Source organism: Penicillium subrubescens (genome assembly GCF_028828155.1).
Source record: "Penicillium subrubescens strain IBT 31985 chromosome Unknown utg000002l_segment0_segment0, whole genome shotgun sequence".
Classification (NCBI taxonomy): Eukaryota; Fungi; Ascomycota; class Eurotiomycetes; order Eurotiales; family Aspergillaceae; genus Penicillium; species Penicillium subrubescens.
The window spans coordinates 5,759,149-5,770,185 of record NW_026643152.1 but is presented as its reverse complement, the minus strand read 5'-3'; the positions used below and the strand labels follow the sequence as shown (position 1 = coordinate 5,770,185).

The 11,037-nt window shown below is 48.8% G+C and overlaps 4 protein-coding genes across 4 annotated transcripts; 2 read left to right on the top strand and 2 right to left on the bottom strand.

Annotated features, from left to right (window-relative positions):
- Positions 1 to 480: 480 nt before the first annotated feature.
- Positions 481 to 2,291, bottom strand: cp1 (putative carboxypeptidase S1; the record flags this gene model as incomplete). Its single annotated transcript, XM_057149350.1, has 2 exons — positions 481 to 2,181; positions 2,259 to 2,291. 2 exons carry the CDS (start codon positions 2,289 to 2,291, stop codon positions 481 to 483), a joined length of 1,734 nt encoding a protein of 577 aa, XP_057013004.1.
- Positions 2,292 to 3,186: 895 nt separating this feature from the next.
- Positions 3,187 to 4,422, top strand: N7473_003409 (alpha/beta fold hydrolase; the record flags this gene model as incomplete). The annotated part of the gene is made up of 3 exons (XM_057149349.1): positions 3,187 to 3,207; positions 3,270 to 3,349; positions 3,399 to 4,422. 3 exons carry the CDS (start codon positions 3,187 to 3,189, stop codon positions 4,420 to 4,422), a joined length of 1,125 nt encoding a protein of 374 aa, XP_057013003.1.
- A 1,607-nt stretch (positions 4,423 to 6,029) lies between these two features.
- On the top strand, positions 6,030 to 7,742 carry N7473_003408 (glycosyl hydrolase family 79 C-terminal domain-containing protein; the record flags this gene model as incomplete). Its single annotated transcript, XM_057149348.1, has 3 exons — positions 6,030 to 6,709; positions 6,766 to 6,899; positions 6,955 to 7,742. The coding sequence occupies 3 exons, from the start codon at positions 6,030 to 6,032 to the stop codon at positions 7,740 to 7,742; spliced, it is 1,602 nt and encodes a 533-aa protein (XP_057013002.1).
- A 51-nt stretch (positions 7,743 to 7,793) lies between these two features.
- On the bottom strand, positions 7,794 to 10,231 carry N7473_003407 (major facilitator superfamily domain-containing protein). Its single transcript, XM_057149347.1, has 15 exons — positions 9,970 to 10,231; positions 9,812 to 9,905; positions 9,731 to 9,758; positions 9,632 to 9,678; positions 9,497 to 9,574; positions 9,366 to 9,431; positions 9,281 to 9,318; positions 9,054 to 9,223; positions 8,943 to 8,997; positions 8,832 to 8,885; positions 8,688 to 8,775; positions 8,496 to 8,635; positions 8,366 to 8,440; positions 8,191 to 8,310; positions 7,794 to 8,128 (listed from the first exon to the last, which is right to left on the bottom strand). The coding sequence occupies exons 1-15, from the start codon at positions 10,184 to 10,186 to the stop codon at positions 7,953 to 7,955; spliced, it is 1,446 nt and encodes a 481-aa protein (XP_057013001.1). The 5' UTR covers positions 10,187 to 10,231; the 3' UTR covers positions 7,794 to 7,952.
- Between the last annotated feature and the right edge of the window lie 806 nt (positions 10,232 to 11,037).

Genomic DNA, 11,037 nt, shown 5'->3' with positions numbered 1-11,037 from the left:
ATCAGGTGTCAGAAGAGGGTCAAACAAAACATAAGAAATGAAGTCTACATAATCCGAACCAACAAAAACCCACTCGAGGAATTACCAGCCCGACAAAAGAGGGACTGAACTCGGCTTCCTGGTGAATGGTACAAAGTATCTTGAGTTAGAGCAGTAAAATCTGGAGGAGGAAAGGAAGAAGAAGAAGAAAAAAGAGAAGAAGGGGGGTGAGGGAGGAGGTATTTAACGGTTTCCCGGGGGCGTCCTGGATGGCCCGATTAGGAAGGCATTTGCTAGCGTCGTTTCGCTAAGTTTGCCTTTCTGGGAATTGGGGATGTTACCTGGGGATTTTCTAAGGCAGACGTCTATAAGCAAATATTCCCAAAGTTGATGTCTCTTGTGAATTATATTTCATGGTTGCTATATGCTCGATGATATGTGGTATGGAGATACACAGGTATGGACTGTATAGACTGTACTTTGCCATCGCCATCATCCTTCTTACTCGGCTTTCCCCTCAACAACAACATAATCCTTAATCACTGCCGTCCCATTCAACACACTCGCAATCTGATCCTCCGTGCAAGTCGCCTCCAACGCCAGAATATAACACACCGGCGCCGGACTCTCAGGAACCTCATTCTTGATATGCCAAGTCGAAGCCGGGCCCTTGGTCGAGTACGACCCATTCCGTGCCGTATCAATTTTACCCGTCGCCAGATCACGATTAAACAAAGCCCGATGGAAAATCTCATACGCCGTCTGCGGTTGATAAGCGGGAACTTCATGGCCAGCCTCATACACGCGCGTGAACGAGAAATTCCCGTGCTGTCGGACCTGACCACCCACGTACGAGGAATTCGTGCGCAGAGGCGCATACCCAGCGGCGCGGAATTTATCAGCCTCCGCATGCTGAATGGCCAAACTGACGTCTTCGCCGCCGATCCAGTCGCAGGCGTAGTCACGGTCTCCGTACACAAGTGCTACCTTGATGCCCGCATCAAGTACGTAGGCGATATCGTCTAGGTATCCGTGGACGTCGGCACGGGCGTAGTCGCCCGTGGACTGGAAGCCTTGGTAGACACTGTCGATAGACTCGGTGAAGTTAATTGGTACGCCCAGTGCGGCCTGGACCCAGTGCTGGTTCAGGAAGCCCAGGAAGTAGTTTGGCGGGAAGGGGTCTGGGTTCTTGTGTGTGATGTCGTAGTAGCCCCGGTCTGCGTAGTTGACGTATGGGCCCTCGACGTTGTTGCTGCAGAAATCGCCGGCCTTTTTGCACACTTTGTTGACTGTCTCGTTGTTGCCGTGCATCTTGGGGTCGCCTTCGGCGGCTAGGACACGACAGTGCTTGATTTGGTCTTTGCAGCCACCGGGTCGGCTCCAGGCGTGCATGGCCTGCGTGTAGGCCGTTTTGTTGATCGTTTCCAGGCCGTAAGTATTGTTGTAGGCGAATAGAGGGTACGAGGGCTCTTGAATGAGGAGATCAACGCAGCCGTTGATAATACCCAGCGTGTCGAGGTGAATGTAGTGCGACTCGCCCGCAGCAGTGAGCGTTCTATTCTTAATCTTCTCGTTTTGCTCCTGGAAAAACGCGGAGAACGATGGGCCGTAGCGGCCACCATATGACTCCGTCCAGATGCTCACACGATCATCGTTTGGCTTGTATTCAGGGAACTCGGAGAACCAAGTCTGCGCAAAGTGCCACAGCGAGCGCGCAGCGTCTTCCGTGCCGTTAGCAGCTGCAGAGGGTTTCCCGCTAGTAGTCGTGCCGACGTAGAAGGTATTGTTTTGCTCTGGTACGCCGTGCTTCCACTTGGAGACATCCCATGCTGAAGAAATTTGGTCGAAGGTACCATTTGTGGCTACATCGTAGCTGAACCCAACCTGATTGGGCTGATCGATGTAAAGCATGTTGACATAGTTGTTCCACGACCAGGGATTCAGCTCGGTCGAGTTACTATCTGCGTTTACAATGCAAGGGCCGTTCTCCTGCATGAGACCGATCATCGAGGAGCTGCCGGGCCCGCCATTCATCCAGATGGATAAAGGAGCATTTTTCGGGTCATGCCGAGATTCGAAGAACCAGAAAAAGGTGTTGATAGGATACTTTTGGGATACACCCACATCATTCAAAGTTCCTGGGGGCAAGTGGACATAGCCAGAGTACGACCTAACGCCTGGCGTGGTTTCGCAAATCCCCGGCTGTGATCGGAATTTAGTACATGTTCGTGCGACCAGACAATCCATAAATTGCCCATAGAAAAAAGATAATCACCTACCTGCTTGTACGAGATCTTTACACCCCTTCTCATGTTTCGACTTCACCACAGTCAATCCTTCAGGTGTAGGTGGGAAATACTGTGCTGCGGCGGTACCGACCAGTGAGACGGCCGCCAGCCAAGTTGTCGTGGGGACCATCGCGGCAAGCAGGGAAGTCCGAGGTAGTGATTATTAGGAGAAGCAATTTTTTGAAGTCTGGGATTTCGCAACTTTATGAATTAATCACGGTCAAGACCGAACTGATAGCCAAGTGGAGCAACAAGGCGACTCATTTGCTCATTCACTCGGCGAGATCGGCGGTTGAGGGATCGGATGCAACGATAAACCCGATGGAGCTGGGGAAAAGACGAGGAAAAGTGGGGAAATGGCGCTGTGAGGAGGAACCACAAAGCATCGTGATGCATCGCGGTGCTCGAATCATCGTCCATACCAATCAATAAAACTAGGCTACCATTTATATACGGGGGTTCCGTTTATACTCCCCGATCGCAGTTCCGAGGTCTACCAAGCTAACGGCCTTGAAAGACTGCGGAGGCCTACGGACATCCGGCTTGGCCGAGGGATAGGTGGATACGGCTCGATCAGGGGACCTTGAGGCTTTTTGCAAATTAACAAGAGGTGCTACTAATTAAGACACTACTGCAAAATTTCACCGATAAACTCAATTGTTGAAGGCAGTGGGATGCTCAGTCCAGGCAACCTAGTTATAGGGCGCGGGGCAACCTGTCAGTTACAACAGATAATGACTCACAGTGCGATAGTAGGTCACATCCGACCTGATTAGCTTGACGATGCTGAATTAAAAATTAAATATAGAGCCTCACTCTAGGTACAAAAGGAACGATTATGGACATAATCACGCTCAGCTCAAGGGCTTGTTTCCCGATAACTCGCCCTAAGCCGAATGTGGTTTAGCGACAAACATGAATGGCGTTATCTACGTACTCCGTACAGCAAGATCAATTATTAATCCTGATTAATCAGTGTCTAACTGTGACGAGCCTCTGCAGAAGGCAGTTGAACTTCTAGAATTTGATATCGTCTATACCAAGCCAGAATTCCCTTCTGCCTCACCTTTTTTCAGTACTGGGTAAGTTCATTGCTCGAAACCGATGGAATTAAATTCTGATGCCCACTAGTCCCCTCCACTGGCCTACACTATTGCTTTCTTCCCCCAAGATGTCTAGCAAATTGATCGTGCTACCCCGCCCTGGAGCAACCCAGTCCAACGACATAATACAGCCCATCCAGGCCCCATCCGAAGCTGCCTTTGTCGCAACTTTTGGCCAACTGCTACCACCAGCATCATATTTACAGACACCCCACGGTAGAGCAGCCTACTACGAGCTACCAGCCTCATCTCCAGCACCCTCCGATAGCTCCAACCCTATCTCTCGCGTTCTCTTCGTGCACGGAGTCCAAACATCCGCACTAGGCATGCAGCCATTGGCAAGCGCATTATCTTCACGTTTCCCACACGCTCATTGTGTCCTTGTTGACCAGTGGGGCCACGGGCTAACAGACACGCCAATTGCACCACACGAGCCCGCACTCTTCCATGCATTGTTGGAAGATTTAATGGTGCATCTTGGGTGGGAAGATGCCCACCTTATCGGGTATTCGTTTGGCGGGTCAACGACGGCAACTTTTGCAGTCGCGCATCCTGAGCGTGTCGCGTCTATGGTTTTGGTCGCACCTGCAGGTCTTCTGTACACTAGTGAGTTTACCGATGTGCAGCGTAGTTACCTACGCGGCGGCGAGGGATCGGAGGAGCAGGCACGAGCCTGGATCTTCGAGTTCCTGGAGGGAGGAAAGTTAGTTGTTCCCTCGGATTGGAAGGAGAGAGTTGGGAGGGGCGAAGTTGTTGCAGAGGCAATTCGAGAATGGGAAATGAAGGAGCACGACGGTCATTCAGCGAGTGTGGTGGCTATCATCAGGGACGGCGGAGTTCTGGATAATGATGCCGAATTCGCCAAAGCGGCGAAAAGTGGAATTCCAAATCTTAGTGTGCTGGGAGAGCTTGATGGTGCGGTTAGTGTGGAGAAGCTTGAACGTGTTGGGATGCGAAATATTGCCGTGGTGCCACAGGTTGGACATGGAGTTGTGAGGGAACGGGTGCCAGAGGTTGCTGGCTTGATCGAGGATTTCTGGAAGGGACTCTAGCTTTTTGAGATATAATACAGTTCGTTCATGTCGTGAGTACATGCCACGATATAACGGCTTCGTTTTGGTTGCACAAGAGATCTTAGCTAAGAAAAATACGAGAACCGCGGCTGAGCTTGGATTCGTTCGTCCGTAATAGGACGGTCATGACTATGTTACATTAGGTGAAAATGTGACAGAGACGGTTCGAGGATGCTATGAGAATAACCATCGATGCTATTTTGAATGGTAAAACTCAACCAGGGACATTTAGGCCTGCGATCTGATTCTTACCATCATTTTGGGGCTGGGGCCGAAACTCATGGACGGGAAGCTGAAAGCCTCGTGTTTCTTTCTAGTCAAATCATCCTTTACTATTTAACATTACTGTGCCAGAATTTAATCTTGCTTGGACCCTTACGAAGTGACCTTACGGCTCTCCGTTCCATGCGTGTCTATTTGAAATATACACTTAGCTTCCGTTGTGAGCACGGAGAGAAACTTCACACTGTGTGGAGTAGGAAATAGCCTCGAACAACCTAGAACTCAAGCATAGTTCAGAATATAGGACGAAGACACTTGTTAGAATGAAGATGCAAAGTGCCCTTTTTCTTGAGTGGTAGAGTGTGGAACAGGGTAACCGCTCGACTACTTGAACTATTCACTAATCGGCCTTTCCACGCCCATGTCCCCAAAAATAACACGAGAGTCTAATAATCTAGGAAACTTATGTTTGATAAATTTGATTACTACAGACGAGAGAGAATAGATTTAGCTTTGGAAACGAGAAGTCTGTCATGTCTATTGGGTCTTCTTTGTTCGTGTCAGAGTCTTCGGCCGCCCCCTCCATCGTTGGATCCGCCCCCACAAGTTCTTCGGGCCGAGTCAAAAATAGATCGCATCGTATTCCCCATTATCGTGCAGCCCCGTTGGATTGATTATAAGGCATACTTCACGTTGACGTGTCTATTGGCTATGCGGATGAGGCTATGTACCGCACATCACCTTGGACCCTGAACAAGCCACGACGGCAAATCACAGTGCATCCCAACACAAGGTAAAAGCTTGGCCCGCCACGAACAGCCGCTGACCCATTGTCGTGGCAGGAGTCCTTTTTTTATGAAACCCTCGTTTTAGCCCCAACTTGATCCTTTCTTACCAACAAAGCCCCGAAGTCCCTGCGTACAACGAGGCTGCTAAGGATTGGCCCTGGGGTACTGGGGCCGGACCCTGAACACCATCGTTGGGTCGGATTGGCAAAATCAAAATGCACGAGTTACAGTGTATAATCATACGGAGGCTTGGATGTCCAACGTCAAAGGTCAGTTCCAAGTCAAAGGCCTTTGATTCGAATATTGTCAGCTGACCTTGATTCCAACGCAAGATCCAAATCCCTTGCCCGTATTGGACAAGTCCAGGCATAAAAGTTTTTCATCTAACGCTAGAGAGTCTTTGGACCCCCAAAGGGTCTTTTCATAGAACAAGGCTCAGACCCTTGGGGCCGGGGCCAAAGGATTAGCCATCAGCATATAAGAATCTTTGTATTCTCGTAATGCACCGAGTTCCTAATCGACCAAAACACTCAATAATCCGTGATGATCGCCTTGCTGGCTGGCACTTTTCTTACAATGGGGATCACTTTCGCGAAGCCGGTACCATCTACCTGTGTGGGATGTTCAGATGTCACAATCAATATCCCTGCATCAACTGGTGCTGTCGCCGTACCAGCTGACTTCTTTGGCTTTGGATTCGAATCCGGCCTTCTTCCGCACTATAATAATGATTTCTCGGAGAACACGGTCAATGCTATTCAATCACGCATGAGCAAGCCGCTCGTCATTCGTGTGGGTGGCACAAGTGGTGATCATATCACTTACAAGAAAGAGCAAACCAAAGTCGCTGCGGATTGCCATTCAAAGAAGAAGTCCTGCAATAGTCTGGACACATATACTGTTGGACCAGACTATTTCAATGCTTTGAAACGCTTCAAGGACTCGCACTGGACGCTTCAGGCTCCGATGGGAGATGATATGAAGCTTGACGACTCGATGGTTTTCTTGCAACAGGCATGGGATGCCGCCACCGATAAAGGAGCGAATAAGGCGAGGGTCGCTGCTATTGCACTTGGCAATGAGCCAAACTGGTACAAGGCCTATGCTGTTGATGGATACATTGAGCGATCGCAAAAGATTGAAGAGCAAGTCGTCAAGGATTTCAAATTGAAGGATGGCGAAACCCGGATTTTCCAGACTGGAGAGATTGCGGCCGAAGTGGCAGGGAAGCCTGACTCGGACAGCAAGTTCACACTGTAAGTTTTCTGATGACCTACGCCATTCTTGACAATAAGTTGATCAATATTTTCAGTATGAATCTTATCAAGCCTCTCTTCAAGGCGAAGACGACGCAGCAAAAGAATATCAAGTATGCTGCTGAGCATTACTACCAAGTGATTGGCTCAAATAACGGTGGCCATGAATACAACACCGCAGACCTGAAAGGTGAGCTGCTCAACATGGCTTAAGTGGAATATCACACTAACTTAATTACGCTTAGACACTTTGATGAACCATAAAGCAATCACCAATAAGCTTGCCCCATATGCCAATGATGTCAAGTCCTTGAGCGCCATAGACAAGTCTGTGCCTTTGGTCATTTCCGAAGCTGGATCTGCGATTGGACACACTAAAGTCGAGTTTGCTGGTGGCTTTGGGGCTGCCCTTTGGGCAGTTGATTTCCACCTGGCTGCCATGGACCGTGGCATCCAACGCGTTTGCAATACACATGGGCCCGACGCTACCCACGCGTGGTGGCTACCTGACGATACAAGCGCCCATGCGAAGACCCCCGCTGTTCAAGGCATCTTCCCCGCGGCACCGTTTATCACCGACTTCATCGGCAAGGACGGCCAGCTTGGAAAGATCAAAGAGATCGACATTAAGAAGGAGCAAAATGACCACCTCAGCGCTTATGCCATGTTCGATCAGAAGACTGGCAAGGTATCCCGCATTGCCATCATCAACATGCGTCAATGGGAGTATGGCCCCGCCGTGCGCCCAAGATATGTTGCTCAAATCGATATCGACAAGGATGTCAAGTCCGCTGTTGTTCACCGCATGCAGTCTGAACATGGTGCGGCTGCCCTTGGATTTGACCTGGGTGGCTCACAGCAGAATGTGACCTGGAATGGTGAGCAGTGGAGCTACAAGGTTGACAAGGGTCGTGGCCATAAGGTTGCTGGATATGAGGAGGAGCGTCTGACTATCAACAAGGACAATAACAAGAAAGGACACATTTCTGTTAATGTCTGGGATACTGAGGCGGTAATTGTGTACCTTTCATGATGTCGATTTTTTTATAAATAGTTTTCAATAGATCTCGAAATTTCATCAGTTCTTCAGTTCATCATTTTATTATCTATTTGTCCTCTTCTATGTGCCAACCAGGTTAAGCTAGCGGCTTCGATCGTTTCATCCAGTATTAATCTAAGTTAGGTGCAACTCGCATGCAATTTTTTTTCTCGCCCCCTGGAGTGTCGTACTTCAGCTGTGGCATTACTTCGTGACCTCATTCGCATCGACCACCGGACTGGCCTTGTTGATATCACGGTCGCCCTTCTGAGGAAGAGGTTGCTCTTCATCTTGAGGCGAATCCCAAGTGTCCACACTCTTGGAATGCTCAATAGGAGTATGATCCTTGACAACAAGCCACGTAGGCAGCACAGCTAGGCCTGTTCAAGTATATTGCATTAGTATCTCTGTTTCGCAAAACAGAAATTTTCCTGTCACTTACCAAGCAGAATCGTATTTACCGCCAAGGGAACTCTGCCACCATACCATTCCCGGGTATTGAGGCCGTATGAAACAGCCTGGGCAAAGCTCTCCTGTCCACGGAGGACTCCGGACAAACGTGCTATGCATGGTTAGCAAAATTCAACTCCACAATTCAAGTATCGACTGAAACATACAAAGCTCAGAAATGTTGTCGGTCATAGTAGAGAGAAGATAGTAGAGCCAGTTTTGCAGAGCTTGCTGGGCGAATTCTGGATACTGGATTAGCAAATATACCAATACTCATGCGAGGGACAAGATTCTTACGCCAGAGAATAATCACAAACATTCCCTTGGCAAAGCCCTTGTCGGACCAGTCGTAGGAAGGAGGATTGGCCGTGTACTGCTCCTGAACTACCCAGCCATAGACCCAGGCAAGGATATGGACAGAAAGGACGTAGAAGAAACTTGACGTAAAATTAGCTCTCGTCATACACTAACGGAATCCGGCGTTTTTACCTGTAGGTAATGCGAAGCTTCACGCTGAGTCCTTGATAATCCAGGAAGCGGCTGACAAGCCAGGATGAGAGGAGAGCGGCGAGATACGCTTAAAAATTAGTTTCTGTGGTCCAAAGAGTTCGGCACATGGATTGCACGACTTACAGACGAGGCCGATCAAGGCTCGGGCACGAACTCCGAAATAGTACACTTGAAAATCTGGGGCAACGAATTAGACCGAGATGCTGGCATAAAGGAGGCGTTAACTAGACTTACTGCCGGTATACTGGTTGAAGTATGCTGCCCAGAAAATGGGTAGTAGCAACAAAATCTGAAGATGAGTTTGGATGAGCGGTTTTCAAGGAGTCCAAGAAAGTCAAAACAAACCTCCTTACGAGCAGAAACTCTCCAAAGCTCATAAAATTCCGCTCGCCACGAGTCCTGCGCAATAACCTTGACTTTACTTCCGTCACTGCGTTGAACCTTCTCTGGCCGAGTAAGGAAGTATGCTAGCGGGACAGCCAGACACTGCAATGCGACGAAAATGAGATACGTCTCTGTAAGATCGGTTTAGTCGAAATTCTGTAGATGGAAGTATGTGTGTGCAAACGTACCGGATCCAACTTTACCCTTCTTCTTCGCAACGGCAGAGCTACAAATTGTGAGCAAGAGCTCTATCATCGCTTGGATTTGACTTACTGATTCAATCCAAGGACAATGGCACTTCCGAGCAAAGGTCCACCTGTCCGGAACCAAAGCCAGATACTAGTAAAATGTAAGTATATTTCTTGTCGTTGGATACAACTTTTGTCTGGGGGCAGAGCACTCACTTCATGTATTGGCCTCTCTTTGTTGGCTCAGGATAACCAAGTGCCACCGCACCCTCAGAAGCCCAGAACAGGCCAGCTCTATCTCGGTTAGCGGTGGAACCAGACTCATCGTTGGACAAGATGCCTCCAACTCACGATAATCCACACGCCACTGCTCCGAGCAACACAAACCACTCGTTGCCCTTCACATTGTGATTAGCATTTTGATTATTTGCTGTAACAATCAGCACTCACATAGCGATTGTTCGTATACAATGCAGCCCTGTATTTTCAATCAGTATCTTCACCTTCTGTAGGGTCTCCAGTCTGACTCACGAGTAAACTGGATAGCCAGCTGCACCCAAGAGCAAAGTCCAGTTCATTCCAATACGATTGGCAATTGGACCACCAAAGACACACAGGAATCCCACTTAAGCGATGAAGTGTCATTAGTAGAAGTTTCACGTAAATTTGGACCGCTGTGAGTGACTTACTCAATCCAAAAACCAAAGCATTGGCCGCATTGATCAGGTAAGGCGATTCAGCACCACCTGCACCCAGAGAGTTCATTGCATTCCACAAACCGGGAGCCAGGAATCCAACACCTCCAATGATGAAGGCATTAAAAAGTGTGCTTCGGTGCCAGACTCGTTTCTCGGGGAAAGTTGAAACCTCCTCGGGGAAGCCCGATGAAGAAATTGAGTCACTCATGTTGACTTTTCTGAATTTTCCAATTCTCGGCTTCCTTCAGTCTCTATGCAATCGACACAGAAAAAATGCAGCGATGGGCACGAGTTCTTCTTGAATCTATACTTTCTCCTTCTGCAGTATTTTAGCTAAGGTCATCTATGCCCTCGATGGCGTGCTACGAGACATGAAAAGATAGTGTGCCGGCTCATGTCACTAGAGCAGGTCCACCCCACAATTGACCCACAGAACAGAGATTAAACCTACCAGTCCTTGTCTTCGGCTGGAAGCTAAGTTGCGTGTTCTTCTATTGGCTTGTCTTGGCGCTTTTAGCATTCGGTTTCGCCCGTGTTTTTGCCGAGTCCAGATCTCATCCCTGGAATGCTGGGTGGGGGTGTCCATGAAAAAGTGGGGGGTTTTAGGAATTGTATCGCGACGTCGGTGAGTGACCGACGCAAACCGTTCATTTTGACTATTTATCCGGGAATATCCTCAGCATGTCATATGTTACCAAGAATTCGATTGAGTCTGGAAGTAATGCTGTGATTATTGCGGTTGCTGTCGTGATTGAAAAAATCTTGAAGACGACTTGGCTTGTTTGGCTTCATGAACAACTATCCCTGTCTATCCCGGGTGATCCTCTGGCGCAGTCATGATTTCTTCACGGCTTGTGAGGATATCCTGAGCAATATGTGTTGATCAGGTTGGAACAAGAGCCCTCCATGGCGTATTGCCGACGCAACCCACGACTGTCTCACCATATCAAAGTCTCTGCCAAGGTGCCACACTCTCAGTGGGATCTTCAGTCAATTCTTTCCAGTCCTTATGTACACCCAGAATCCGGGAATTCTCCTGGCCCTCGCTATCGCCCCTGA

Coding starts and splice junctions, on each gene's coding strand:
- N7473_003407 (XM_057149347.1), bottom strand. CDS start 10,186: ATGAGTGACTCAATTTCTTCATCGGGCTTCCCCGAGGAGGTTTCAACT. Junction 9,759..9,811: donor GCTGGCTATCCAGTTTACTC/GTGAGTCAGACT, acceptor TTGAAAATACAG/GGCTGCATTGTATACGAACA. Junction 9,679..9,730: donor TGTATACGAACAATCGCTAT/GTGAGTGCTGAT, acceptor CACAATGTGAAG/GGCAACGAGTGGTTTGTGTT.